The 24,847-nt window shown below is 38.3% G+C and overlaps 1 protein-coding gene across 1 annotated transcript; it reads left to right on the top strand.

Annotated features, from left to right (window-relative positions):
- Positions 1-58: 58 nt before the first annotated feature.
- Positions 59-24,041, top strand: LOC308189919 (uncharacterized protein C18orf63). Its single transcript, XM_080580573.1, has 17 exons — positions 59-1,035; positions 1,536-1,588; positions 3,552-3,618; positions 5,247-5,416; positions 6,129-6,207; positions 6,727-6,783; positions 8,230-8,341; positions 9,511-9,552; positions 10,564-10,640; positions 12,128-12,237; positions 12,882-12,978; positions 13,090-13,175; positions 13,722-13,905; positions 14,987-16,051; positions 17,262-17,381; positions 19,605-19,692; positions 21,978-24,041. Exons 4-16 carry the CDS (start codon positions 5,283-5,285, stop codon positions 19,659-19,661), a joined length of 2,220 nt encoding a protein of 739 aa, XP_080436699.1. The 5' UTR covers positions 59-1,035; positions 1,536-1,588; positions 3,552-3,618; positions 5,247-5,282; the 3' UTR covers positions 19,662-19,692; positions 21,978-24,041.
- Positions 24,042-24,847: the final 806 nt, after the last annotated feature.

Here is a 24,847-nt window from a genome sequence, read left to right as displayed (position 1 = left end):
AGGAGCGGTCGGCGCCCTCCCCTCCACACCACGTGACTCGGTCACGTGCATCGCAACCGCAGGCGGTGGCGGTTGGCGCCGCCCGTCACGCCCCGCCCCGTCACGCGCCCCGCTTCAGGCGGCCGGCGGCGCCATCTTCCTGCCCTCTGGGCGCTCCTCCCCGCACGGCGGCGCCGCGCCGTGGCGCTGAGGGAGAGCGGTGTGGTACGGTGTGGTGTGGTGGTACTGCTCAGGTGGGCAGCTGGGCTCCGCCACAGCCGCCCTGACACTACCCCTCCTCAAAGGGAAAGGGGGAGAAAATGCGATGGGAAGGGCTCAAGGGTTGAGATAAAAACGGGGAGATCGCTCAATAATTACCATGACAGGCAAAACAGACTCAGCAAAGGGAGATCATATAAATTTATTGCCAATTACTAACAAGGTAGAGAAGTGTGAAACAAAAAAATTCTAAAAACGTCTTCCACCCATCACTCTTCCACCTCCTCCCCCTGAGCAGTGCAGGGGAACAGGGAATGGGGGCTGTGGTCAGGCTACAGCACTTCGTCTCCACCGCTCCTTCAGGGTCCCTCTCTGCCCCTGCTCCACGTGGGGTCCCTCCCACGGGATGCCGTCCTTCCCAAACTGATCCGGCATGGACTTCCCACAGGCAGTAGCTCTTCAAGGACTGCTCCAGATATGGGTCCTTACCACGGGGTCCATCCATCCCCCAGGAGCAAACTGCTCCAGCACGGGTCCCCCACGGGCAGCAGCTCCCCCCAGACCCCCTGCTCCTGCGTGGGCTCCTCTCCACGGGCTGCAGCTCCGGCCCGGGGCCTGCTCCTGCGGGGGCTCTCCATGGGCCGCAGCCTCCTCCAGGCCACATCCACCTGCTCCACCGGGGGCTCCTCCACGGGCTGCAGCGTGGAGATCTGCTCCGTGTGGGACCCATGGGCTGCAGGGGGACAGCCTGCTCCACCAGGGGCCTCTCCACAGGCTGCAGGGGAACTTCTGGAGCACCTCTTCCCTTCCATCTTTACTGGTTTTGGTGTCTGCAGGGTTGTTTCTCTCACGTTTTCTCACTCTTCTCTCCCAGCTTCTGTTGTGCAGCAGTTTTTTCCCTTTTCTTAAGCCTGCTCTCACAGAGGCCCAAACAACAGCCCTTACTGGCTCAGCTCTGGTCAGCAGCAGGTCCCTTTTGGAGCTGGCTGAAACTGGCCCTTATCTAACACGGGGCAGTTTCTGGATTCTTCTCACAGAAGGCACCCCTGCAGCTTCTCACTACCAATACCTTGCCACATAAACCCACTACAAGCAGTAGGGTTGCCCCTGGAGCCTGGCCCAGCCTCCAACTGCAGGTGCTTCCTCATGGCACTGCTCGATGCCTGCTGGCCCCCGTTCTGTGGTGCCGAGGGCACAGAGAGCAGCTCCTTCACCTCATGACAACTTTCTTTAGCATGCCTCTCCCTGTTTTCCTTCAGTGTTATTTAAGCCAAAACCTCAGCCCCTTTGCTGTGGTCACAAATGTTTTTGGTGACTTTGCTTTCTTTTCGGCCCAGGGCAGCTCCCCACGGTGTTACCACCACTGAGGAATGTCATTCAGCAACTTCAGGTCAGCAATACCCCAATTTACACTTTCCAGTATGAATACAGACTGTTTTTTGTTTGTTTGTTTGTTTTTAAGGAGCTTGTTTCCAGTGTTACTTAAGTGACATAAAGTTTACAGAATGTGACCTCAAGATCCATTTCCTGAAAGCTGAGGCTTAGCTAGTGGATTTGCGCTTGCGCTGGTGCTGTTGGTTATTTGTGTGCAGGACAAAGTCATACTTCCTTGCTGAATACCAACTGATTTTCAGGTCCTGTCTCCAGTTTATTACAGTGAACTAAATGGGAAGAGTAACTGCAGTTCTCCACAGCTTTGTGTCATTTTCAGTTTTAATAAGGAGGCTCTTTATTCCATCATCCACGTCGATAATGAAAATAATAAATACTGCTTACAAATTCGGTGATTTGTCCTTCTGTTTTGAATAAAAAACAGTGATAAACATTATCTGACTGAAGTTCATTTTAGCACGAGCTCAGTGTTGGTTTCAACATCGTGTGCTATGATTACTAGCATCTAGAGATGTAATTTCTCCTACGCACCTAAGACCTGCTACTTGAAAAGAAGGCAGTTGGGTTTATTTGATATGATTTCTATTTAATACATCTGTATTAAGTGGTACTACTCTCTCTCTTTTACCTCTCCCCTGAAGGGACAAACCATTTATCAGCTCTCTGTCCCATTAGCTTTTATGATCAGTGGGAAGGCTTAACTTATGCTGAATACAGTGAGTCATTCCCACAGGGGAGTTGTCCTCTAACAGCAAGCAAATCACTGGAGCACTGCAGCATGTGTTTTTACAGCATCTTTGCCACAAAAATCCCCAGATGGCCATTTAGAATTCTTTTAAGCATTAATGAAAGTTGAGGACCCAGCCTTTCTTTTCTATGTTTGCAATCTGAGAAGATTTTTTTTTTCACGTTCGTTTGAAAGGGTCCTTTGCCTTTAGCTACGGCTTTTAGAATTATCCAATGAAGTCGTAATCTTGACTGGCATTTTACGGAACCATAGAATATCCCGAGTTGGAGGGAACCCACAAGGATGACTGAGTCCAACTCCTGGCCCCACACAGGACCACCGAAAAATCAGACCCAATGTCTGAGAGCATCGTCCAAATGCTCCTTGAACTCCGTCAGGCTCAGTGCCGTGACCACTGCCCGGGGAGCCTGTCCCAGTGCCCAACCACCCTCTGGGAGCAGAACCTTTCCCTAACCCCCAGCCTGACCCTCCCCTGTCCCAGCTCCATGCCGTTCCCTCGGGTCCTGTCGCTGTCCCCAGAGAGCAGAGCTCAGCGCCTGCCCCTCCGCTCCCCTCGTGAGGGAGCTGCAGGCCGCCATGAGGCCTCCCCTCAGCCTGCTCTGCTCTGGGCTGAGCAAACTCAGGGACCTTCAGTTGCTCCTCACATGCCTTGTGCTCCAGACCCCTCATCATCTTTATAGCCCTCCTTTGGACACTACGTTAGTTTTATGTCCTTCTCATACTGTGGCTCCCAAACTGCACACAGCACTCATGGTGAGGCCACACCAGCGCAGAGCAGAGCAGGGCAATCCCTTCCCCTGACCAGCTAGCAATGCCATGCCTGATGCACCCCAGGGTATGGCTGGCTGTTTTGTCTGCCAGGGCACACTTCTGGCTCATATTCAACTCGCTATTGACCAGAACCCACAGATCCCTTTCCATGAGAAAAGATCTCTCGAGCCTCTCATCCCCATTAAAAAAATATAGTTTTCATGATTGAAGGAAGAAACTTGAAAAGCATTTTCCTTTAAGGGGGAAAAAATCTTTAAAATTATGGTCACAAAGAACTAATCTTTTGATTTTTCTAGAGTGTGACAGAGATAAAGCTCTTTAATGTGTTACACTGTAAGCAATGCAAAGCAAAATCAGAACAGCAAAGTTACCTTTGACATAGTTCCTCAAAAAGCTTCCAGTTCATCATTTTTTAGTCATGATTTACAAAATTGCTTTTCAGGTGAATACCTGGTGACTTCATAAAATTTGGGCAACAAAATTGCTTTATTCCTATCTTCACTGCTCTGGTAAGTCCATTTCCAAAAAGAGTTTTCAGGTTTGGAAGTTGGTGGGAGATCTGTTAATCTGTTTTTGGTGTGAATTGCTTGTGCTGACTTTGGGTAACAACCGGATTTTCAACCTGCCTGTTTTTCTTTGCAACACTTTGATTGAGAATGCTGCTATAGTAAAGGGGTATATTTTCTTTGAATAATGAAATGTTAGTTGTTATTTTTTTGGCATAAATATTCTAGTTCCTTTACACGGAGCCTTGCCTGCTCCACAGTACTTAGGGTTGCGCAGCAGGCATGCAACAACCAGGTAACAGCCATGACTTCGTGTTACTCCTACTGACATGAAATTTGTTAGTGCTGCTGCATCCCACTCACAAGGTGTGGCCCACCAAAGGTGTTTGAAAGAACAAATCTATGGCAAGGAGGAAACTCCTGTCTCTGCTCAGTGTATAATCCTGAAATAGTCATTGCTCAGTTAAGGTGGTGTGAATCATTATGAAATGATAACAGTTTACACTGTCTGGTCCCTTAGTCTGCTTGAAGGAGAAATAGCAAGAAGGACTTAAAGGATCACATTCTCAGTCTGAACTTCTGGTTCTTCTGGTTCTCCTTTCCGGTGCTTTTAAGAAAATCCCCAAAATTACAGAGTTGTGGCATGTCTTTTCAGTGGCAAGGCAATCAACATACATGCACTCTGTATTCTAACTTCTCATAAAATATCCAGTCACATTCATTTCAGGATAATGATTGTAGCTGAGCCCAAAACCGCCTCATACTCTTGCACAAATAATATAGTCAATAATTTCTATTACAATGTAAAGCTTAAGATGTGAGAGACAGCTTTGTCAGAACCACCATCTGTCTAATCACATTCCACTCCAAATACCAGGTATGTTGTCTTGATCTTTTGATAAATGTTAGAGTGTAACTAAAATTTTGACCAAGACAAATGTGGTTCTGCATACATTCCTCCTTTGAGGGCAAGAGTAGGAGAACAGGTTGTGTGTGATCATTGTTAACCATGTAATGTGATTCTGGATTAGTACAGATTTCAGTATGATGTAAGGAGGTAATGCGTTCTACATAGACAAGAACATGGTGTTCACCTGACACTTGAGAAGAAAGGTGGTTTTAAGCAGAAAGTACACAAATTTCCTGTAACCCCAAGAAGGGGGCCTGGTGTGGGAAGAAAGAAAAGATTTCCAGTGTGGATCCCTGTTCCCATTGTTTTCATTCTCTCTACCAGACTGGCCACTGTCTTTGTGTGGCTTGAGGAGGATATCTCTGTTGAGTTCCTAATAATTAAAATTTCTTTTTGGGCAGGAAGGGATGAGTTTCACACGGTTCCTCAGCTCTTGGATCCCTGATAGATCCCAGCTCAAACATAGACTCAGAAGAAGATGGAAAGGATGCTTTCATCATTATCTTTACTCTGAATATTTTTTTATATATATATATATATTTAAAATATAATACATTGTTTATAACAAAAAAAGTCTGTTTCAGTCAACCAAATTATCTTATACTGCCTACCTAATCTTAATCAGAAGATAATTAACAGATTATTGGTTTACCTGATATCATATAAAGTTCTTTAAATAAATATCTGCCTTATGAGAATGAATTACATTTTTTATTTCAAGACCCAGGTGCTGTTCTGGGGAAATCAACAATATAACATGAATGACACAAGGCATCAGTCTCTATTCTTTGTCAGTCTGCCGGAGCTACAAAAACTCTGTGCCACTACAATAACACTGAGTTCCCAGTTACCAGAAAGTGAGACAAGGAGCACACAGATAAAAATGTGCAGGTGAAGAACGCTGAGGATTATTATTTTCAGAAGCTGCTAGTGGTTGCTATTCAAAGATTTTATTAGTACTACTAGAGTTAACTGTAATATAATTAGTAGTAAATAGTAAACACTATAAAATTGTTCAGAGTAATTTAAGTCGTTGGTGGGGGACTTGCTGGCTATTGGGAAAAGAAACAACCCTTTCTATTATGTTTTTAAATGTCATCATCTCAAACTAACAAGACCACCTGCTTGGAACTGATAAACAGTTAAAATTGTTTTCTGTTAACATGCAAATCTGGATTGCTTTACAGCATCCAAATTTTTGCTATTGAGCCAAATCAGTAGCATCTTTTGAGCTATCGTAAACGCTTTATGTAGGTTGAGAGTGAGTGAACAGAATACTCAAAAAGAGTATGTACTCTACTCAGTGCTCACAAAGCATTATGTCATTCCCTGTAATAGTAAGGGGAAGAAATGAGAAATTCTGCCAAATTGAATGCTTTTGGGCCGATCTGCTAGTTTGCCTAAGGCCTGTAGATTACGTCTTAGACCCGTTGTGAGTGGGTTAAGAGCAAGTGACTTGGACTAGTCTAACATAGTATACTGAACCACCAAAAACTGATCAAAAATGGAATGTATTTTGTTTGAAAGACTAAGGAAAAGAAATGTAGGCTGAGAGAATCAAGTATGGAAGTTTATTGTTGATTTTTTTCTGCCTTCTTTGTAGACAGTTATTATTCCTGTATCAAGACATCCTTTCTGCACCAGTTATTGGAACACTGAACCAAATTTCCGTTGTAATGGCGGTCAGTAATCACTCTGCAAATAAGCATATGGTTACATGTAATGTATGCTTCTTTTAAAAAAGCGTGCTTTTTTTGAGGACAAAGGATAAGTAAAATTACATAATTTGAAGCAAACTTTTACTCGTATGCCTTAGTGATGTAGATGACAGCTTAGGTCATTTTTTCTTCTGACAAATTGACCTTTTCAGGTGGTGAACCTTTTGTGGAACAGAACGGATTCAGTAAGATGCCACTCAGTTCACAATGAGATCAGCACGGGCAGCTTCTGCCACTTTGATTTGGGCAGTCTTTTGCTTGCTTGGTAATATATCTTTACCTGGAAAAGAGATTACATTATGACAAATGCCTTGAACTTATTTTACCTATCATTCTCCTTTAAAATAACAGGATTTGATATTTTCTTTAAGTATTCCTCAGTATGTTTTTCTAAAGTAGAGACACTGATGGTCCAAAATTTACTTTATGATTTGATAAAACACCCCTTAATTTCAGACACTTGGATTCTATTTATTTTTTTAGATACCATTTTACAAATCAGGAATATGTCAAGCCTATATAGAGAGACAAGGAGCTACCGTAAGTGCTGAAAGATGTCACATTTCTTCAGATTGTTACACATTTCTGATTGTTGTACCAGAGATGAGTACTTTTCATAGGGCTTGCAATTTGCTCTGCAACTTTCAGGGTGAAAAAAAAATCTGTCCCACAGACAAAATGTCTCCTCTGAATCTGGGTATAGGAAGTATACTTCATCAGAGTCAAAAGTTTAATAAAAATCTTCCTGCTATATCTCATTAGTTTCCTCTGCTGCATTGGAGTCCTGATCCTGTTCAGGAGCATTAATATTTGACCTCGAGGCAAAGACAGACCTGCCAAAGAGAGACCAAAGAGCTCCCTGGCGGGTGTAATCCCATTTTTCTGTGTCCTATAGGTCCCATGGGTGAGGGTGTTCAGAGTGCTGAACTATCTCCCCATTCACATTTTGTTTCTGTCCAACCCATATAGAATTGTTTCAGAGAAACAAAACAAAACAAAACAAACAAAAAAAAAAAAAAAAGAGAGAAGAAATGGAACCAAAGAGCTTAACAACTTTTGGTTTTAGACCATTATTCATATGCTTTACTATCCTGTATGCAGTGTTTGAGGGGTTGATGAATGTATGGATGGGTGTACTAAAACTGCTAAGCCAAAAAAAAACACAACTGATTGCAATCAAGGCCAGTAGCTCTGGTGATTTATTTGCACAACCATTTGGATGTTTTCTCGTGGCTTCCAGAAGTGTGAATGCATCTCTGCTTTTTTAAGATGTACTGTTCAAATATGGTTGCCTCACAGAACTGTTTTATATTCATTTGTGTAACTGACCTGTCATGATTAGATTTTCCAACATCACCATATGTGTAGTAATGCCTATATTTAATAGCCATAAGCTGCAAGAGCAGATCCTTGCAGAATCTCACTAGAAACCTCTTGAATGTGTACTATTTAGATCTTTTTAACCCCCTTCCCTCCCCCCCCCTTTTTTTTTTTTAATTTTGCTAAATATCAACAGCGGGCTATACAGGACAGAGTCAAATAGACAAGTAGTACTGCTAGATGAACAAAGCTACATTCACATGTTATTCCTGTGATTGCCAGTGAATGTCTCTGGTCTCGAGTTTGACAGTTGAGTTAATGTATGTACATTTGGGAAGCTGTGGCTATTATCTGGAAAGAGATGCATACCTAGTAGAGTATTTTGTACACTTCAGCTAGTCTTTACCCCAGATCTTTTATCAGCCCTATGAAACATCAAATTAATTGTAGCACACCTTACTCTGATGACCCATGAAATCTAAATGCCTACATTGAATATTGTGCTAACTGTCCTTTGTAGCTGTGTAGATGAAAAGTAAAGATGTGTAACACTGGGATTTGGCTCCACGATACAGTAGCAGTATCTTTGGTAAAACTTCCACTAAAGCCTTTACAAAAATGTCTTGAATGATAAATGTTTTATTTTTCCTTTCTCACTGATGTTAGCTGGAAGAACCACAAAGAGTTAGTCCAACTATTCTCCAAAGCTGCCTCTCCTACACGCTTACAGCCAGACTTGCACCCATGTGGAACAAGGCTGGTCATCTCTTGGTGCAAGGTATTTGATTCACCTGGGCCAGGGATCAAGCATTTAATTTTCAGTTCTTTATTATCGCATTTATTTTCCTAATTTAATTTCCATATTAATAATTTCCATAATTATTTCATTATTCTATTTTTTATTTGATTGCATTTTTATTGTTTCTTTATCCAAGTTAACAGTCTGAAAGGACGTATCATTCACTTTTGCACTTCCTTATCCTGTTATTTGTAATAGACAAAATATTTATTTCAACTGAATGCAACATACCAGACTGATCATTTCCAAACCAAATATTGTTGGACAGTAAATGTCTTCTAAAAACTCGGCCTGTTTTTCAAATTCATGCTTTCATCAGTGGCACTTCTGTACTTGGTTTTCATGCTTTTCCAACACAGAAGTGTTTTTCTGTCAGACCATCTCCTTTTACCAAGCTCTGTCTTTTTATTTAGAAGTTCCTTTGCCTAATATCTCTACACTAACTCCTATCTAGGGTAATTGTGAATTGCGGAAGTATGGAAAAATATGCCTTTCAGATACTGTGATGTGCTCTTACTAAGCCAAGCAATTGTGTAGATCATTCAAAATATACACTGAGAAAAGTGCATGTTGACTTATTTCCAGTCACAATATTAGCAGTGTCTTTGTTTTCAGTGTCTTCAAAATCTATAGTTTTTTCAATGAAATCAACTTATTCACGAATAACAGCTAGAAGTAGAAGGCTAGATGGTTGCTGATATAAAACTGGCTTCAGGGAAACACTGACTAACAGCAATGTGTGCCTGGTGCATACAGCTTGTCTAATCATATCTATGCTAAATCTGGGCAAAACTCATGATAGATGGTAAAATATGCAGTAATACTATACAAGTTTGCTTTTGAGCTTGAGAAAGGTATTAATTCTTAGTCAATTAAAAATAATTCTATATATAAATCCATTTTGGGGGAGAAAAAATTATGTATAAATTTTTGTCCATTAATATACTTTCATATATCTTTATTTTATTTAAGATGCAAATGAGTCAGTGAAAATTTAATTGACGTGGAGGGTTTCTCTCTCTTTAAAGGGACAAACTTTTCATCACTCTCGACCCAAATGAAATTATGTGATTTCTCCATTTTTTGCATGAGGACATTAAGCATACATATAATTCAGAAAATAATGTTTATCTATTTTATTTATTAAGGTAAAGATTTTTTGTCTCGTACAGGAAGGCAAAATGCAGTGGGTAAGTACAGTTTTCTGTTAGTGGTAAGCCTGTGTAAACAAGGTGTAATTATATGAACTCATGATAGAAATACTGTCGTGATCTTCATGTTATCAACACAATGCCTTTTGGTTTTCATTCTGAAATAATCTCAGTCAAGTTAGACTTGATGGCAGATGATTCTTTGTATGTAATAGTTGTCGGCTCACCTGCACCCTTGAAAAATTACCCCCCCCCCAAAAAAAAAGTAATCTTCCTACTGTTAATCTATGGCCACAGATTGAAACTTAACATTAAAACATTATGGTTATTACAATTAAATGCACTTGCCTAAAATTACAGGTCTTGCAAGTGATGTGGAATCCCGATGATAATAGATAGGAAAATGAACTAAACTGACTGTACAATGTTTCTTGTTTGCAAAATTAAAGTCACAAAGCACGCTGCTTAGCTATTGCAGAAAATACAAAATTAAATTTATATTTATACTTTCAGTATAAAAATCAAAGATTACATTTTGGGATATTGAAGTCTACATTTGCAACAGGACTACATATTCAGGAATTTAATGCATTCAGTCCCCATGTTACAGCTTACTCAACACTGGGTGAATATTCTGGAGAAGCATCAATAAGTGCTTGCCTTTCTCATAGATACTGACCATTTTTGGATGTGTAATACTGGGTTTGATGACTGAATACAGCTGATGGTTATTTTTATATTAACTACATTTGCTTTGAAAATGGGTATTTTTTATCAAGTGTATAGGTTTCAAGCATCCAGTTGCATGGACAGCCATGTGATCCATACACCTCACCTTCATGTGTAGGTGTAGGGATTGTAACTGATTATTTTTATTTTTTCCACAGTTAAAATACAATTAATTTTTATTTTCATGCTTAGGAAGTCTTGAGTTTTGATTTTCAAACTCAGCATTTTGACTAGCAGTTATTTTAAATAAACATTTGGTTTAGCTTTCTAACAGATGTATTATAGTTCAAAACAAGTCTTTGGACTTCTTTTTTATTTTAGTTCTAGACCTCAATGTATCAGAGACACAGCTTTGCATCAGTGTGGAGGCTTGCTCAATTCGGTTACCACCCCCTGAGGTATAAAACAGTTGCATTTTCTGTGACCGTATTTGTTATACTAAACTTTATTTTCTTTTCTGTAAGGTGGCATTCTACTAGTGTGATGGGGAGAAAAGTGCTTATTTCTGATTGTGTTAAGACGGTAATCACAGTCTGATTTTTGGGTGGTCCTTTGGGGACCCAGGAGTTGGACTCGATGATCCTTGTGGGCCCCTTCCAACTTGGGATATTCTATGATTCTATTGACCATATACACCTGTTCTAAGTGCATAACATCTGTATTCTACCTTTATTGATGCATTCTAGGAAGCACACCAAACGTCTTTGTAAAACAGATTCTGTACTACTTAAAATACCTCTTGAAAAATCCTGGCAGATTATAGAAGTGAGCTGTATTTATGCTTCTAGAGTTCCTTCTAGCAGTGTTTTCTAGAAGGCATTCACAGTCTCACTGTAATACACAACCAGTTTTGAGTAACTTCTTAAAAGTGAAGCTGCAGGTAAGTTGTCAGCACTGTGTGTAAGGCCTCTGGGTATACTTTTTTCTGGAATTTCCTTCATTTTCTCTGCAGCTACCAAAATACAGGAGCAGCCTGTACCATGCAGCTAGTGAACATAATTAATAAATTAATAAATCATAGTTGAGGTTGAAAAATGGCCGTCCTTTCTGACAGCCACGTCACCTTTGTTGATAAGTTTATGCATACAGGGGCATATTTGTCAGGCTTGTTGGTTTCTTTCCAAAATTAGTATCTGAAATCCTAACTCTTCTTTTTTAGAACAGAAAAATAAGATTTATTTTGTGAGCTAGTTGGACAGCATAAGTATTAAAGCTGTCTTTATGAATCCAATTCCAAAATGACACAAAGTAATAATAGAAGTGATCACGGTGTGACTTCATTATCAGTTTGACCATTTACATACTTTTCTAAAACAGAAATGGCTAGATATTCTTGTCAAGGAATAAATGCAAGCCTTGATAGACCATAGAAAGAGAAATCTCTGTTCAATTGGCTCTGATTTTTTTCCTTTGTGAAAAAGTATGGTGTTTTGTGACTTCTCACAGGGTGAAGCTACATGTCTCATTAATTCTGTTGCTGGGATCCTTGCACTTGATTAGGAAGGGTGGCCTACGCAGTTACTAGACTGTCAAACATGAGTTTCTGGATTGAATTTAAAAAAAATGCATAAAAGTGGGACAGTTCTAGTTTGGGAAATTTGTTCTGTACTGTTATTTATTAAAGCACTTAAATTTTAAATCTCACTCATTTAAGTTAAGGCCTTTAAACCTTGTACTTACATAACTTTGGGCAGTGTAGGCTCTAGCATAAGATAGCGTGCAATTTGATAATGAGATATCTTACGAAATAAGCAGGCTGTGAGTCCTGATAGTAGAATAATAATGTATAAGCTTCACTGTATTGTGATATACAATTCTTTTTGAAATTTTAACTTTTGTACTGCTATGGCGATATTTGCAAATACTTTTTTTTTTCTGTTTTAAGCTGGAAGATTTTGATATTTCAGCAAACATCATAAAGCTGTTTGACAGCAATGAAAATACAGTTATTCACAGACACTCCATATTAACTAACTGGTGCTACGTTTTGCCAAGGTAGGCATCTGTTTAAATTCCAGCAGAAGTAAACATTTCCTGGAATATATGACATGCAAATTGCAAATTTAGTGCTAGTGATAAGAACACAGCTGTTTTATAGACCATTTTACGTTCAGGAAGTTTTCTTTTACTTTTAGGTTTCAATGTTACAGAAAACGTGAAAGAAAAGTTAGTGAATCATAAATTACGCACCTAAGTATCATTTCAGTTTTAGTAAGTTCTTTGCTAATGTGACACGTAAGAATGTTACTTGTCCTCAAGTATAATTATAGCAGAAAGAGTCAATTTAAAGAAAAAAATAATCATCTTTGCCATGAACTCTCTCTGTTTTCACCTGTGATTTTCATCACAACTATATCAGATGTAATGATATATTTTCTTTTGTTCTGTACTCACTGGTGGTGAGCATTACAGATAAGACAAATCAGACTGGTAGGTTCCAAGCTCTTTTCCATACTTCAGCAAACATCACTATTGTTTTGTCATAAACAGTGTGAGCTAAAGATGTTAGCTCTCCTAACCTAATAATAACACATACTTTCAATGCCAAAAATAAGATTTATTTTTTTGAGAAGTCCAGTGTATTTTCAGCTGAGTTTTAAGACATCCTATGTAAACATCTCTTCTTTACCTGTGCACAGCATGAAAATGGGTCAGATCATAAACATCAGCCATGTAATTCCTCCAGAATCTCCTTTCCATTCATATAAGGAATTTCAGATGCATTGGAAGAATCTGGTAAAAACAACATACACTGTTAATGTATTTTCCCTCCCTTCTTTGTGTATATTGAATTTATATTTGTAATACCCATTTCTGAGTGTTCTTTAGTGTTTGTTTGTTTTTTAGTATGGATATATTCTTCCAGAGGATCTTGAAGAGAGAAAAATATACTTGAGTGTTTACTTCAAGCCGATAGGGGAAAGGTTCTTTACGTATCCTTTGCAAATATTTTTGTTATATGTCCTCTACTACTATCTAAGACCTAACTTCTCATTTTTGAATACATCACATTTTCTCCTTCCATAATTTCATAGATGTCAGTGGAATTGTTTCATTAGACAAATTGGAACAAAGTATTTATTCAGGTCTGTCTGTCGTAGTGTTGAGTAATAGTAAGATGATACCACTATAAATGGTGGCATAAAAGGAACAGTTAAATTAATACTGTGCATGGTTCCTGTAAAAATATGTGCAACAAAGATTCATTTTAAAGATAATTTTCCTGGTAGGAAATACTTGACTGAAGATTACCTATACTGAGTAATCTTTATTGCAGTAGATCAGTATGGTATAAACATATTCTGTGATTCTGTGATAGTGAAGTCCTGTGACTTTATAAGTTTCAGTCCCTTAAGAAAGTAAATGATTTTGGTCACCTTTTTGAAAAATCTTTAGACACATCTATAGTTCCCAAGGAAGAAGATTCGTAATTGTAGAAATGTAAAGAACTGTGTTATGTATCCCTGAACACTATTCAGCTACCCTCTAAGTTGCATTCGAAGTCAACCAGTGCAGTATTTTGCTAGAATGGATTCAGAAAGTGTGTTGAACTCTTTTATTTCTGATCTGAAGTGTAAGTTTTCACATCTATGTGGATTTCCAGTAAAGATGACAAGCAAAGCACTTTATGCTACACAGGAACTCTCCAGGGCTCCAGTGCGTGTAAGGTTTTTTTTTAATAAACATACTAATGACAGGTAGTTTGTTCATGGTATGAAGTAGTCTTTATCATAGTCAGAACCCAGTAATAGCATGGAGGTATACTTTTCACAATTACAAATTCTCTTCTTCTTAGTAAATGCATAATCTCGTATATATTTCTGTTTGACACTGTTATATTGTTGTTCACATGATAAACGCATTTTTTTAAAAGTTGGAGTTAGCACTATAGTATTAATTAGTTGCTGTCAGTTTGTGCTATTCTGTTGTCCTTATTTTGCAGTTGGGTTTCCAGAGCTTTCTCGCACCTCTTCCATAAAAATGATACTTAAAAAACGGTTTGTAATTTATTTTTAAAAAGCAAACTGAGAAAGGGATAAAATTGCATGGATTTAGGCATTTAAAAGCACTAAAACTGTAAGATTTATTCTGTGGAGTAAAGGAAAGGAGGCAAGCAATCACAATGCCTGTAATTTGAGGTTTTAGCAAAGGCTGAGACTCAAATTTCTTTGGTAGTAGTGTGTAAATGGAGAAGTAAAGTAATTAATTCTGAACAAAGAATACTGACAGAAATTGCAGAGATTCTGAAATGGTATAATCCTCTTTGAAAACACAGTTCCTGTTTATGGCTCTTCTGTGATCAAAGCTAAAATGGCTCCTCCTTGTCTTCTGCAGTTTTTATAGATATCCAGACTCTCTTTTGCTTGGAATGTCCTTAGAAGGCTTAAAAGACAAGGAGCACTGTCAGAAAAACTCTCTTTGCAGAGCCCCCCTTAAAAGGGCATTACCCAGCTGGAAAGCACTAAACCAAGATAATGGCTGTAATTTAAGTCTTTCCTTCTGAGAAATACGATACTCCAGCATAGTTTATAAACAAACAGCTGGGGGAGGAGAAAACAAATCTTCACTTATAATGACAACAAAATACTGTTTAAAATACAGATTGCTCTAACTCAAAATGGGAATGTATACACTAATATATTGTCGTGTGTATCAGGTATATATCATAAAGTGATGCATTAGGTGTCACTATCAGATTTTTAAATCCAGTTCATTCGATTTAACAACTCTTGTTGTATTGCAGGAAGTAAAATCTAAGCATATGAAATTGGCTGATGAGATGGTTTGTGTAGTATCTCTAACCCAGGCTCCTCCAAAGAAACAGACTTTGCATAGCATTTCTTCACCACGCAGTACAGAAAATAGCCACTGGATGGAGCGTTTGATCAAAGAGCCAAAACCACATATTTTTTCGAGCAGCAGAAGTATGGAAAAGGTTAGCGTTGAAGTAAAAGAGCAATCAATGAATCAGAGGCAAATATCAGGAGTATCAAATTCACCAGTTCTGAAATCCTTAGGAATGCCTGTAAGTTCAGCCTTTGAATTCCCCCCCAAAAAAGTCAACAAAATTATACCAATTTTCAAAGGAAAGTTAATGCAAATGAATGGAAAGACTACAAATCAAATTGATGGGAAGAAAAGAAAAAATGCTGAAAGACATTCACCAGTAAAAAATATGGGTGCTTCCTCTTCTGTGTTGACTGTTTGCAGGTCCAGCATAACTCAAGTTTACAAACCTGTTCAAAATATGCCAGGCAAAATTCCTACCCACAGCAGCTTTATTCAGATAACGACTGAGAAAGCATACGTAAAACAAGGTGTATCTGTATTTCAGTGGAAAAGAGAGTCTGGTGGACAAATGACTACTTCTGTTTATTCTGATAACTCAGCTGCAGGTCACACTTCAAGTGAAGCGAGTCACAATAAGGCAAACTCTCCTTCCTGTCTGAAGAACGTTGGGCCAGTGCTTTCGAAATCTAACATCAGTGCGAGCCTGAATACATATGCATCTATTACTTCTAGTTCAAGAAGGGGAAAAATGTTAGCAAGCCAAAATACCACACAAGTTCTAGAGAAACAACACCAGTCAAAGAAAATACATTTGCAGATTTGTAAATTAGATGATGGAATGACAAATTGCAATTTATCACAGCAACAAACAAATGAAGGACCAGGGTTAAATATTCACGAATCCATCTTAAATGATAAAGTGAGCATCGCCAAAAATGATGAAAGTAAAGCATCTTGCAATTCTAAGGACTGTATTGCTAAAACAACCTGTCTTCCTTCCAGACCTAACTCTGAACAGGTACAGTAAATAACGCTCACACTCACTGGTTCTCACAAATTCCGTATATTCTAAAAACAACAATAAGCAACAAAGAGTGTGACTTTCATGATGCTCTACCAACATTCTCAATATAGTTTTCTAAAATTTGTACCATATATATTAATGTTTTCAGCCACTGCTGTTTTTTTTTTTGTTTTGTTTTGTTTTATTTTTTCCTGAAAGGGATGATTTACTTTGTCCTCTGAGATACACACTTTTTTATTTGGGACTTTTAAAGTGGAATAATTAGTTTTAATTTCTTTAAAAGAAAGAAATTAAGCTTATCAAGATTAAACTATCAGCTTGTCAAGATTTGTGTAAGGGTAGTATGGTAAATTTTTTTGTGTTCATTCTGTCTTCATACAAAACCTGATTGCAGTGCATATAGACAAACATGGAAGATTTTGCAAATACAAGTTTAATCAAAGTTTAACTAAAATGAGAAGTTGCAACAGGAAGATTTCCTACTGGGCATAGTAGATGATTATTAAAGGTCCCTTCCAATCCCTAACATTCTGTGATTCTTTGGGCATAAGGAAAAGAATTGTTACCCATTCAGATTCTCAGAATGTGACTGGGTGAGAGCCAAAGCAATGTGATCTAACTTTGAAATTATCTCTGTTTTGAGTAAAAGTTACAACTAGATGACCTCCAGGCATCCTTTATAGCCTAATTTTTCTATGATTCTGACTGCATTTTAATAAAATTAGTAGCTGAGCTGATTTCAGTGCAATTTTTATGAGGATGATGTCCCACAGATTCAGCACGTGGGTGCAAATGTGTTGTGCTTATCACTGTCTTCACCTATAAAGTGTAATTTTATTTATTTATGTAATTCATCTCAACTTTGTGTTACTAGCACATCTTTTGCCATTCCATGAGTGCAGCCCTTCAGTTGTGTTAGTTCCTAAATGCCAAATGATCAGGAATTAGACAGCATAAGATTATTACCATCTGACAGTCACAGATTAGCTTTTAGAGTGTGAAAACATGCAGCAGTTGCTACATGGGATAAATAAGGTTATCAAGATGATGCCTGGGTTGAGGAGCAATGAGGTTATCTGTATAAATCATGTTGGTGTTAGTGGTGATAGAAATTACAGATCGGGATGTGTTGTGTTGATAAGATCTGATAGACAAGATACTGTGTTTTTTTTACTCATAAAGGTACAAATGTCTCTATTTTAAGATGTTTACAGGAAAAGAGAATCTGAGATGTGATGAAACACTGGCTTCAAAACTGACTTGCTCAATGAAGGAGAGCAACATGGAAGCATCAGTAAAGAAAGGTTGTGCCAGAAGGAGACAGGTAAAAAAAAAAAAACACCACACGTACACCCCTTAGCCCAGGCTACGAGGACTTGAATTAAAAGATAAAAAGGAAAATGTAAGTTTTATTGTTTTATCATGTTCCACTTAAAGTAGGAAAATCAAGAAATATTTTTGAGCCCACTCTGGGTGAAATTAACCTTAACCATCAGTTATGTTAATATTACTTCAAACATGCATCTAAAATGTTTGTCTCCTGCAAAAGGTAATACTAAAATGAAAGCATTCAATGATGGTATGTAAAGTAAATATGCTTCTGAAGCAGATTTTCTGATTCTACAGAAAACAGTTTGATTCTCTCTAATTGAATTATGGGCATTCTCATTGGCTATGTAAATATCTCATCTTCAGAACTTGAATTCAGCATTATTCGGTAGAAATGAGCTCTTAAAGGCTATTTGTAATTCAGTGTGGGATTTTAATTTTTTTAATTAAAAAACAAAATCTTAATTTTTAAATATATTTCAGTTGTTATCGTATTACTAACAAGAGCCAACAGCAGCAATTGAATAGGTTCTTAATACCAACTGGATGTTTTTTATGCCTTTTCCCCTGGATTCTGCTCTAATGTTGTGTGATGTAGTGCGTACTTTTAAATTCCTCCTCAAAATATTTTTTCTGTGATTCTTAAGTATTGCTTTTACCTATCTCTAGGCTTCATTTCTGTTTCTCAATATCACGTCTTTAAAACTCAGTTGTATCATCAGTCATCTCTTCCTCCTTACAACCACATTCTTAATGTTTTTACTACCTAGAAATGAGGCAGATTAGTAAAGAAAGGGTCCTACATCTCCAAAGCTCAGTAGAGTTGTATTTTCTTATACAGATATGTAGATATTATTTGTGCTAATAGCCAACTGAACATACTGTGCAATTACTTTACAAAATAAGGCAGAAGTAGGAAAAGTTACATTTTACTCCCTTTCCACCCAGATTCCCTTGCCTTTTATGTTTTATCTCAAGCAATCCCATGACCGTTTGAGGTCTCGTTACCCATGCTCAATATGAATTGCTGGTGCCTAATCACATGGTACAATATATAAACTTGTCAAACCTATTCCTAAACTGGGCACATACTTAAGAGTATGTGCCCATCATCAGATTATTCCACTTAATTTGCATTTGTTAACATTAGATTTGATTTGCCATCTTTTTGTTTTGTTACATTTTCCAAGCCAAATGGGACAATTCTGGGGGATTTTAATGGTGATTAAAAAAGCACAGTCCATGCTGTGAGTGCAGTTCAAATGGCCAGTGGAGCAGCCCCAAGGGCCCGCAGCAGGAACAGGGAAGCACCCTAGAGCTCAGGCTGCAGCAGGGACAAGAAGAGGTGGTTTGGGGGACACCGCCCAGCTGCTCTGAGCTGGCCCAGGCCAACTGCAGCTGGGAAAAGCCCTTTCACAGAGCCACAGCTCAGTCACTGCGGATGCTACAGCAGCCAGGAGTCATTCTCTCTCTCTCATACACACACGCACACAGAAAAGCCAACTAAAAATCAACCATCACGTAAAAATAGCTGTGGATATAAGAATCACAACCCCACGTGTCTGACTACTAAAGAGGGACTTAGACCATAATACGAATGAAGTTCTGGAGGCCTTTGCCTGCAACTGCGGGTGACCAACCTCAGCCCCACCAGGGGGTGTAAGCACAGGGCTAGCTCAGCCCAGGCAGGCTGGACAAGCACAGAGCTTGTAGCAGCCCTGCTGAGATGGGGAAGGGGCACTGTCCTGTCCTAGTCATGAGTCACAAGGGCCCAGCGCTGTTCCTCCCTCTCCAAGCAGGCTGCGAGTAGCGCAGGTACCAACCTGAGCCCTGCCAGCTGCTATAGGGAAGTGGCAGGAGGTGACAAGTCCTCGCTGGCTGCCTGCCACACCGCCAGTGCAGCACTGCTGCTGCTGGCACCATGTGAGGTGGATGCACAGCTCTAGGGAAGCCTCAGCTGGAGCCTCAGGAGCAGGAAAAGAACTTGACTGGGCAGGGATGGACTCTTCCGTGCTCATTAGTCTGATCCCTCCTCTGTCCAGAGGAAAATGTAAGTGTTAAAGGGGATAGTAATAGTGTAGTGGGGACACTGCTGAACACTGCATTCAGCTGAAGCTTTCACTCAGAAGCTACTTTTTAGTTGAGCTGCTAGCTTAGTATTACTACTTTGCTTTCCTGTTGTTTTGTTGTTGTTGTTGTTCGTTTGTTTTGTTAACAGAAAGAAGAAGGTCCCTCAAAACTAAAGAAAGTCAAAAGAAGTAAGCCTTCTATTTAGGATGTAATGGAGTACTGAAAGAAAACTCTCGGTATGCTCATTACAAAGTTAAAGGAGTTTTCTCTTTGTTAAAGTAACTGCACGTCTATAATAGCTCCTTGTATTCATATGGCTTCTGATAATGATATCAAATGTCTCCAGAGGAATCGCTTTACTAAACAAACAACTTCTAGAGCAAAATAAGAAGGTAACAGAAACCAGGATTCTTGGTTTCTTTGGACACTAGCAGATAAAGCTTTGCTTTTTTTGTGAAACAAGCCATGTTAAATACGAAGGCATCTTGTACTTAGTGGTACTGAGAACTTGGCTTCAACTTGTATTTTGATTGGCTCATTTTCTTTTAGACTAAAATTAATCTTTTTTCCTTTTTTTTTCTGCTGATTTTCATTTGAACCCGAGCTAAAGTTAAAACCATAAACCATTAAAGTGAAGCTTTGTATATTATTTAATATCATTATATGCAATAGTGTGGCTGGATGCTTTTGTGGTGCCAAGATCTAATCCAAGGACGAAATGGCCCATTGTGCAAAATGAATGAAAATTAGTTTTGTGGCCAGATATTTGAACCCACAGCCTAGATGGTTGTTGATAACTGTCTTGCAGGATAGAACAAGCTTTTGCATTGAATATTCCTTTGAATATTAAGGATATATATAGCATATGAAAACCGCTACTTCTGTTGATCTCTTTGCCTATTGCACATTACCAGGAGTAAAATATGCTGGAAGCAGTAGCTTTTGCAGTTAACTGTTTCAGAAATAATTAGAAGTGTATTTCCTCAGAATAAAATACTGGTGTAAACACAAGGATCACACAGACAGAACAGCATGAAAATATACATTATACAAAACAAATAGAAAAATACAACTATAAAGAAGTAAAATATAAAATGCATGTCTTTTAGCTGGCTTTTGGCTTCAGCAGAAGTGATAACGTGCCCAGTAGCTTAGCATGCATTTTTGTCTCAGAACTGTACTTTATGTCCCTCCATTCTTTGCATAGATAAATTTCCTCAGAGGAACATATATATCCATTGTATATCAGTTGTTCCCCCAGTCTCTGGGGAAGGACATATTCAAAATAGCAGAGCTGAAGTTCCCAAGACAATCGTCTACAGAACTCTTCCTGTAGCTCTACCCTTGTGTTGTCAAATGATACAGACCTTTGGTTTTAGTTGACAAATTCCATTTAGCAAATGAGAAGCTAAAAATTCATCAGCTATAGTAACAATAATATTATTTTACATGAAAGTAATTGCTGCTTTTGCTGTAAGGATACTATATGAACACAAGAGGAAGGCAGGGGATCCGCACAACTGGAGTTATGTAAAATACTCAGTAGTTTTTTCTATAAGGGCTAGAGCTCTATTAGACTGTTTCTTCTAAAATGTGGATTGTCCCAAGCCAATATTTAGGAATTTCTCTTGTGATTAGAAGGATATGGTACAGAAATTTCAACAAAGCCATCTTTCAAGTGCTTTCTTGATGTGAAATATCAAGTTAAAATAATACTTTTTTTGTATAAATGTTACATGATCTGGTTTTATGAAGAAACACTTTCAACTTAAATTTGAAAACATTTACGTGGAAACTATATGTGGTGAAAATATTTGTGTTTTCATTTTATAAAAAAGATTCTGAAAGATTTTAATCTTTCAATGAACAAGCAATTTCTTCTTTTATGATGAAGGAATATTTATTTCCAAATCAGATCTAGTATCAGAAATGGACTACGTGCATTAGTAAGTTTTTGGTACCTAGATACTTGAGCCATGCTCCAAAAAGTAGATGCTACCATAACGTTGTTGCTATTATCCCCTCCATTTTTCATTGCTGCAGGTTTGTTCCAGGTTAGGGTTAATCCAATTTACTTCATGGTCAACCATTTTAAAATGCTGAAGAACGATTTCTTCAGATTCTGTCACTTACTTTTCTGTAGAGCTAAGAATGTGACTGGGTTACCTGATCTCAGCTAGTTAAGAAGGTGTGAATACACTTCTGCAATGGAAATTGCTCCTTCCAGCATGGCAGGAACAGTATGTTGAAGGATTTAAACGTAAAGACCCAAACATAAGAGGAAAGATAAAGCTGAGTATAGTTTGTATTTACCATAGCTTTATCAAGAACAGATTTTTTACTTTTGCTGTGTAAAACTGTGAAAACAGCGAACTTGAATGCTTTAGATACAAACTTTGTAAAGAAAATTAACATACAGATTCAGAAATACAACATTTGTTTGTGTATTAGCCATACAGCTCTGAGTTGCCTTTTGATTTCTTTTGTGATTTAAGTTTTTTCTGTGTTTTCCTCCATTCAGGCTTCCAGGAGTGCATTAACAGACTTGAGGATCTCTGAGCTTCGTGAACTTTGCTCTGTTTATTTTGTGTCATTGGTACCTGTTTCTGGATGAAAAATGGAGAGTTAAATACATGCAGTCAAGTGAATCCATATATCAGCTTCATCTCCAGACAGTTCAGGTTAATAGTCCTCGAATGGATTTGTAAATTCAGCTAATTGCTTAGAGTCCTTGAATCACATTATGTCTGTCCTAGTACTTGCTTACATACTTAATCACTGTTCCAAGTTATTTTGAAGTTTCAAGTCTATCTTTTTATGAAACAATTATATCTAATTCTTTACTACAATATCTACATCTCTTTGTTTCCACAGTAAAACATTCCAAAATAACTTCTCCTTGACAAATGGTTAGAAGCTAAACTGCAGTTTTTCTTAGGGGAATGATCTTAAAGCTGGATTTGATTCCAGCTTCTTTAGCTCTTGTTATAATTTTTAATGAATTTCCATTCTCAAAGATAAAACTACTGTATGAAAGATTTTTTAAGCCTAATTCATAACACCATTCTTTAGCAATTCATGCAGAATATGTGTAGCTGTCGCTTGAGTAATTTTATCAAAATAAATGTATCTTCAAAGACCTACTTGAAGATGTAGTTATAAATATATATATATGATTGTTGTTCTGTAATTGTTGTTTTTAAGTGAATATTATTGTGTTACATGGAAATTAAGAAGCAAATGTCACAACACTAGCTCGTAAACTCAGATATTATACAACTGCAGTATAACGTTTGCTTTGGATATACATCTGCAAAACCTTTTTTCTAAAGGAATTGGTACAGTGAAATTTTATGTGCTTTATGAAAACTTTATATTGTCATAGTTGTGTTTTTATTTACCTCATGTTTCAAATTAGGATTTTTCCCTACTACAACAACAAGATTTTTTAATGATTATTATTTTCAAATGTTAACTCTTAGCTTAGCTGTAATTTAATGGTGCCAGTGTTTAAAAGAAAGTGGTCACTTCAATATATAAATTTCTTGTATAGAATACAAAAAAAAATACAAAATAATACAAATAATACAAAAAGAGCAATATATATTCAGCAAGACATTAAATAATATTTATTTTTTTTCTGGAAATTGGTACACAAAGCTACTTGTCAAATGCTGTGGATTAGTTATTCCTACATAGGTTTGACTACATGTAATTGTTCTTTTTCTTTCTGACAATATGGAAAAGCTGGTAGAGCAATTGCATTTCTGCTATGCCATGTAAATTAGTGCTTCATCTGATCTGTTTCCTGTTGTTGCTTTTTAAATGCTGCCTGTTGCCAACATTTGCCTCGTGTCTTGTTATTAGTGGAAGCCATTCTTCATTATTCTTGTATTTTAAAATGTTTGCATCATTTTGTGTTATCTATTATAATACTCTAAATAGAGAAAACACAATTATTGTAGATGCAATTTGTTCCACTTAAAATAAACTACTGAATAATTCATATGTGCTGAATTGCCAAATCCTTTCTAGTCTATGGTGTGGGAGGGAACCTGTTTCTTTGACCCACCTGCCTCCCACTCCTCATAAAAGCGTGGTAAGGTGTTGATATGGAGTGGAAACACACGGGGTGTGGGAGTGCTGGTGGAAATGCTGCTGATGGTGAGGGAGGAACAGTGCTGTGGCTGCCTTCTGAGGATTTATCGATGCTGAAGGGACCTTTGCTGCTGCCTTACCTTTCACTGTTTACATGGAGGGGTGGCAAGAACCTGTCTCAGTTTCCTCGTATAATCCATTCTCACTAACTGGGCAGATGTCCTTGCTTCTGGCAGGCACGCCTGGCTGTCAAAGCACAGAAACCCTCGCTACCTAGGATCAGCTGGAGCCTCCACATGAGATGTCTGCAGGTTGGATTTCTCAAGGTTAAAGGAACAGACAGACCCACCTGCCCCACAATATCCAAATGTACATCACAGCAAATAGAAATGTAAAAGGATAAAGAAATCCTGAGGTGTGAAAAACTTGTAAGAGGTTAAATGGCAGAAGATATCACCTGCCCTTTGATGGTTATTGGGTTTTATAGTTTTTTATAGCTCTCTTACCAGTTTTCAAATGATCTGGTTCTATGTCTGAGTCAATTCAGATTTACGTTTGAGAAATCTCTGGCCACAATACTAGAGGATTCAGAAAACTACAGTTGAGGTATTTGTAATGAATTTACATTATTTAGTAGACATAAACTTCTACAGAGTGATCTTGTTTATCTTGGATATTTTCATATGTTGGAGTCATTCTTTTCCTCCATAGTCTTCGCAGATGTAAGCCGAAGGGACTTCTTGCATTCTTTAAATTGGCATGTGCTCAAGCTCCATGTCAAACCTAGACTTAGAAGGTTACGAGTTATTTTACAAGTGGTTGTAACAGCTGCTCTTCGGTTCCTTTGGTGCAGGTTTTGTACCAGCTTGTGGTTAATAGTTGTTTCAGTGACAGTCAGGTTAAAGCCTCTGCAAGTGCCACGGCACTGTACCACAAAGTACTTTACTGCGCAGAGCACTTTAAGGGCTTTGGGCTGCGTGCTGACCTGCATCAACACGCTTGTCCTAGCTTCGTAGAGAACCATGAAGAATTTCGTGGCGTCACTCCTACTCGTTGCGGAAAATGATGTGTTGCAGCTGTGATCAAGATACATTGTTCTGCCTTCGTGCAGAACTATAGTTTTGATAGCCCACAGGCAACGCAGAGCAGTGGCTCAACCTCTCACCTAAAAATTTGCAGCCAGGATGAGCAAATATGTTTTCCCTGGGATCTGTGCAGAACTGGATGCAAACTCTGAACAGCTTAATCCCCCCAGGGTAGCATTAGATTCTGGGACAAAGCAGTCTTACTTTG

This window comes from Anser brachyrhynchus (assembly GCF_964034855.1).
Source record: "Anser brachyrhynchus genome assembly, chromosome: 2".
Taxonomy (NCBI): domain Eukaryota; kingdom Metazoa; phylum Chordata; class Aves; order Anseriformes; family Anatidae; genus Anser; species Anser brachyrhynchus.
Note: the sequence above shows the minus strand (reverse complement) of the source record. Positions and strands in the feature narration are given on the sequence as shown.

Coding starts and splice junctions, on each gene's coding strand:
- LOC308189919 (XM_080580573.1), top strand. CDS start 5,283: ATGAATGACACAAGGCATCAGTCTCTATTCTTTGTCAGTCTGCCGGAG. Junction 16,052..17,261: donor CCAGACCTAACTCTGAACAG/GTACAGTAAATA, acceptor CTCTATTTTAAG/ATGTTTACAGGAAAAGAGAA. Junction 17,382..19,604: donor GTTGTGCCAGAAGGAGACAG/GTAAAAAAAAAA, acceptor TTTTGTTAACAG/AAAGAAGAAGGTCCCTCAAA.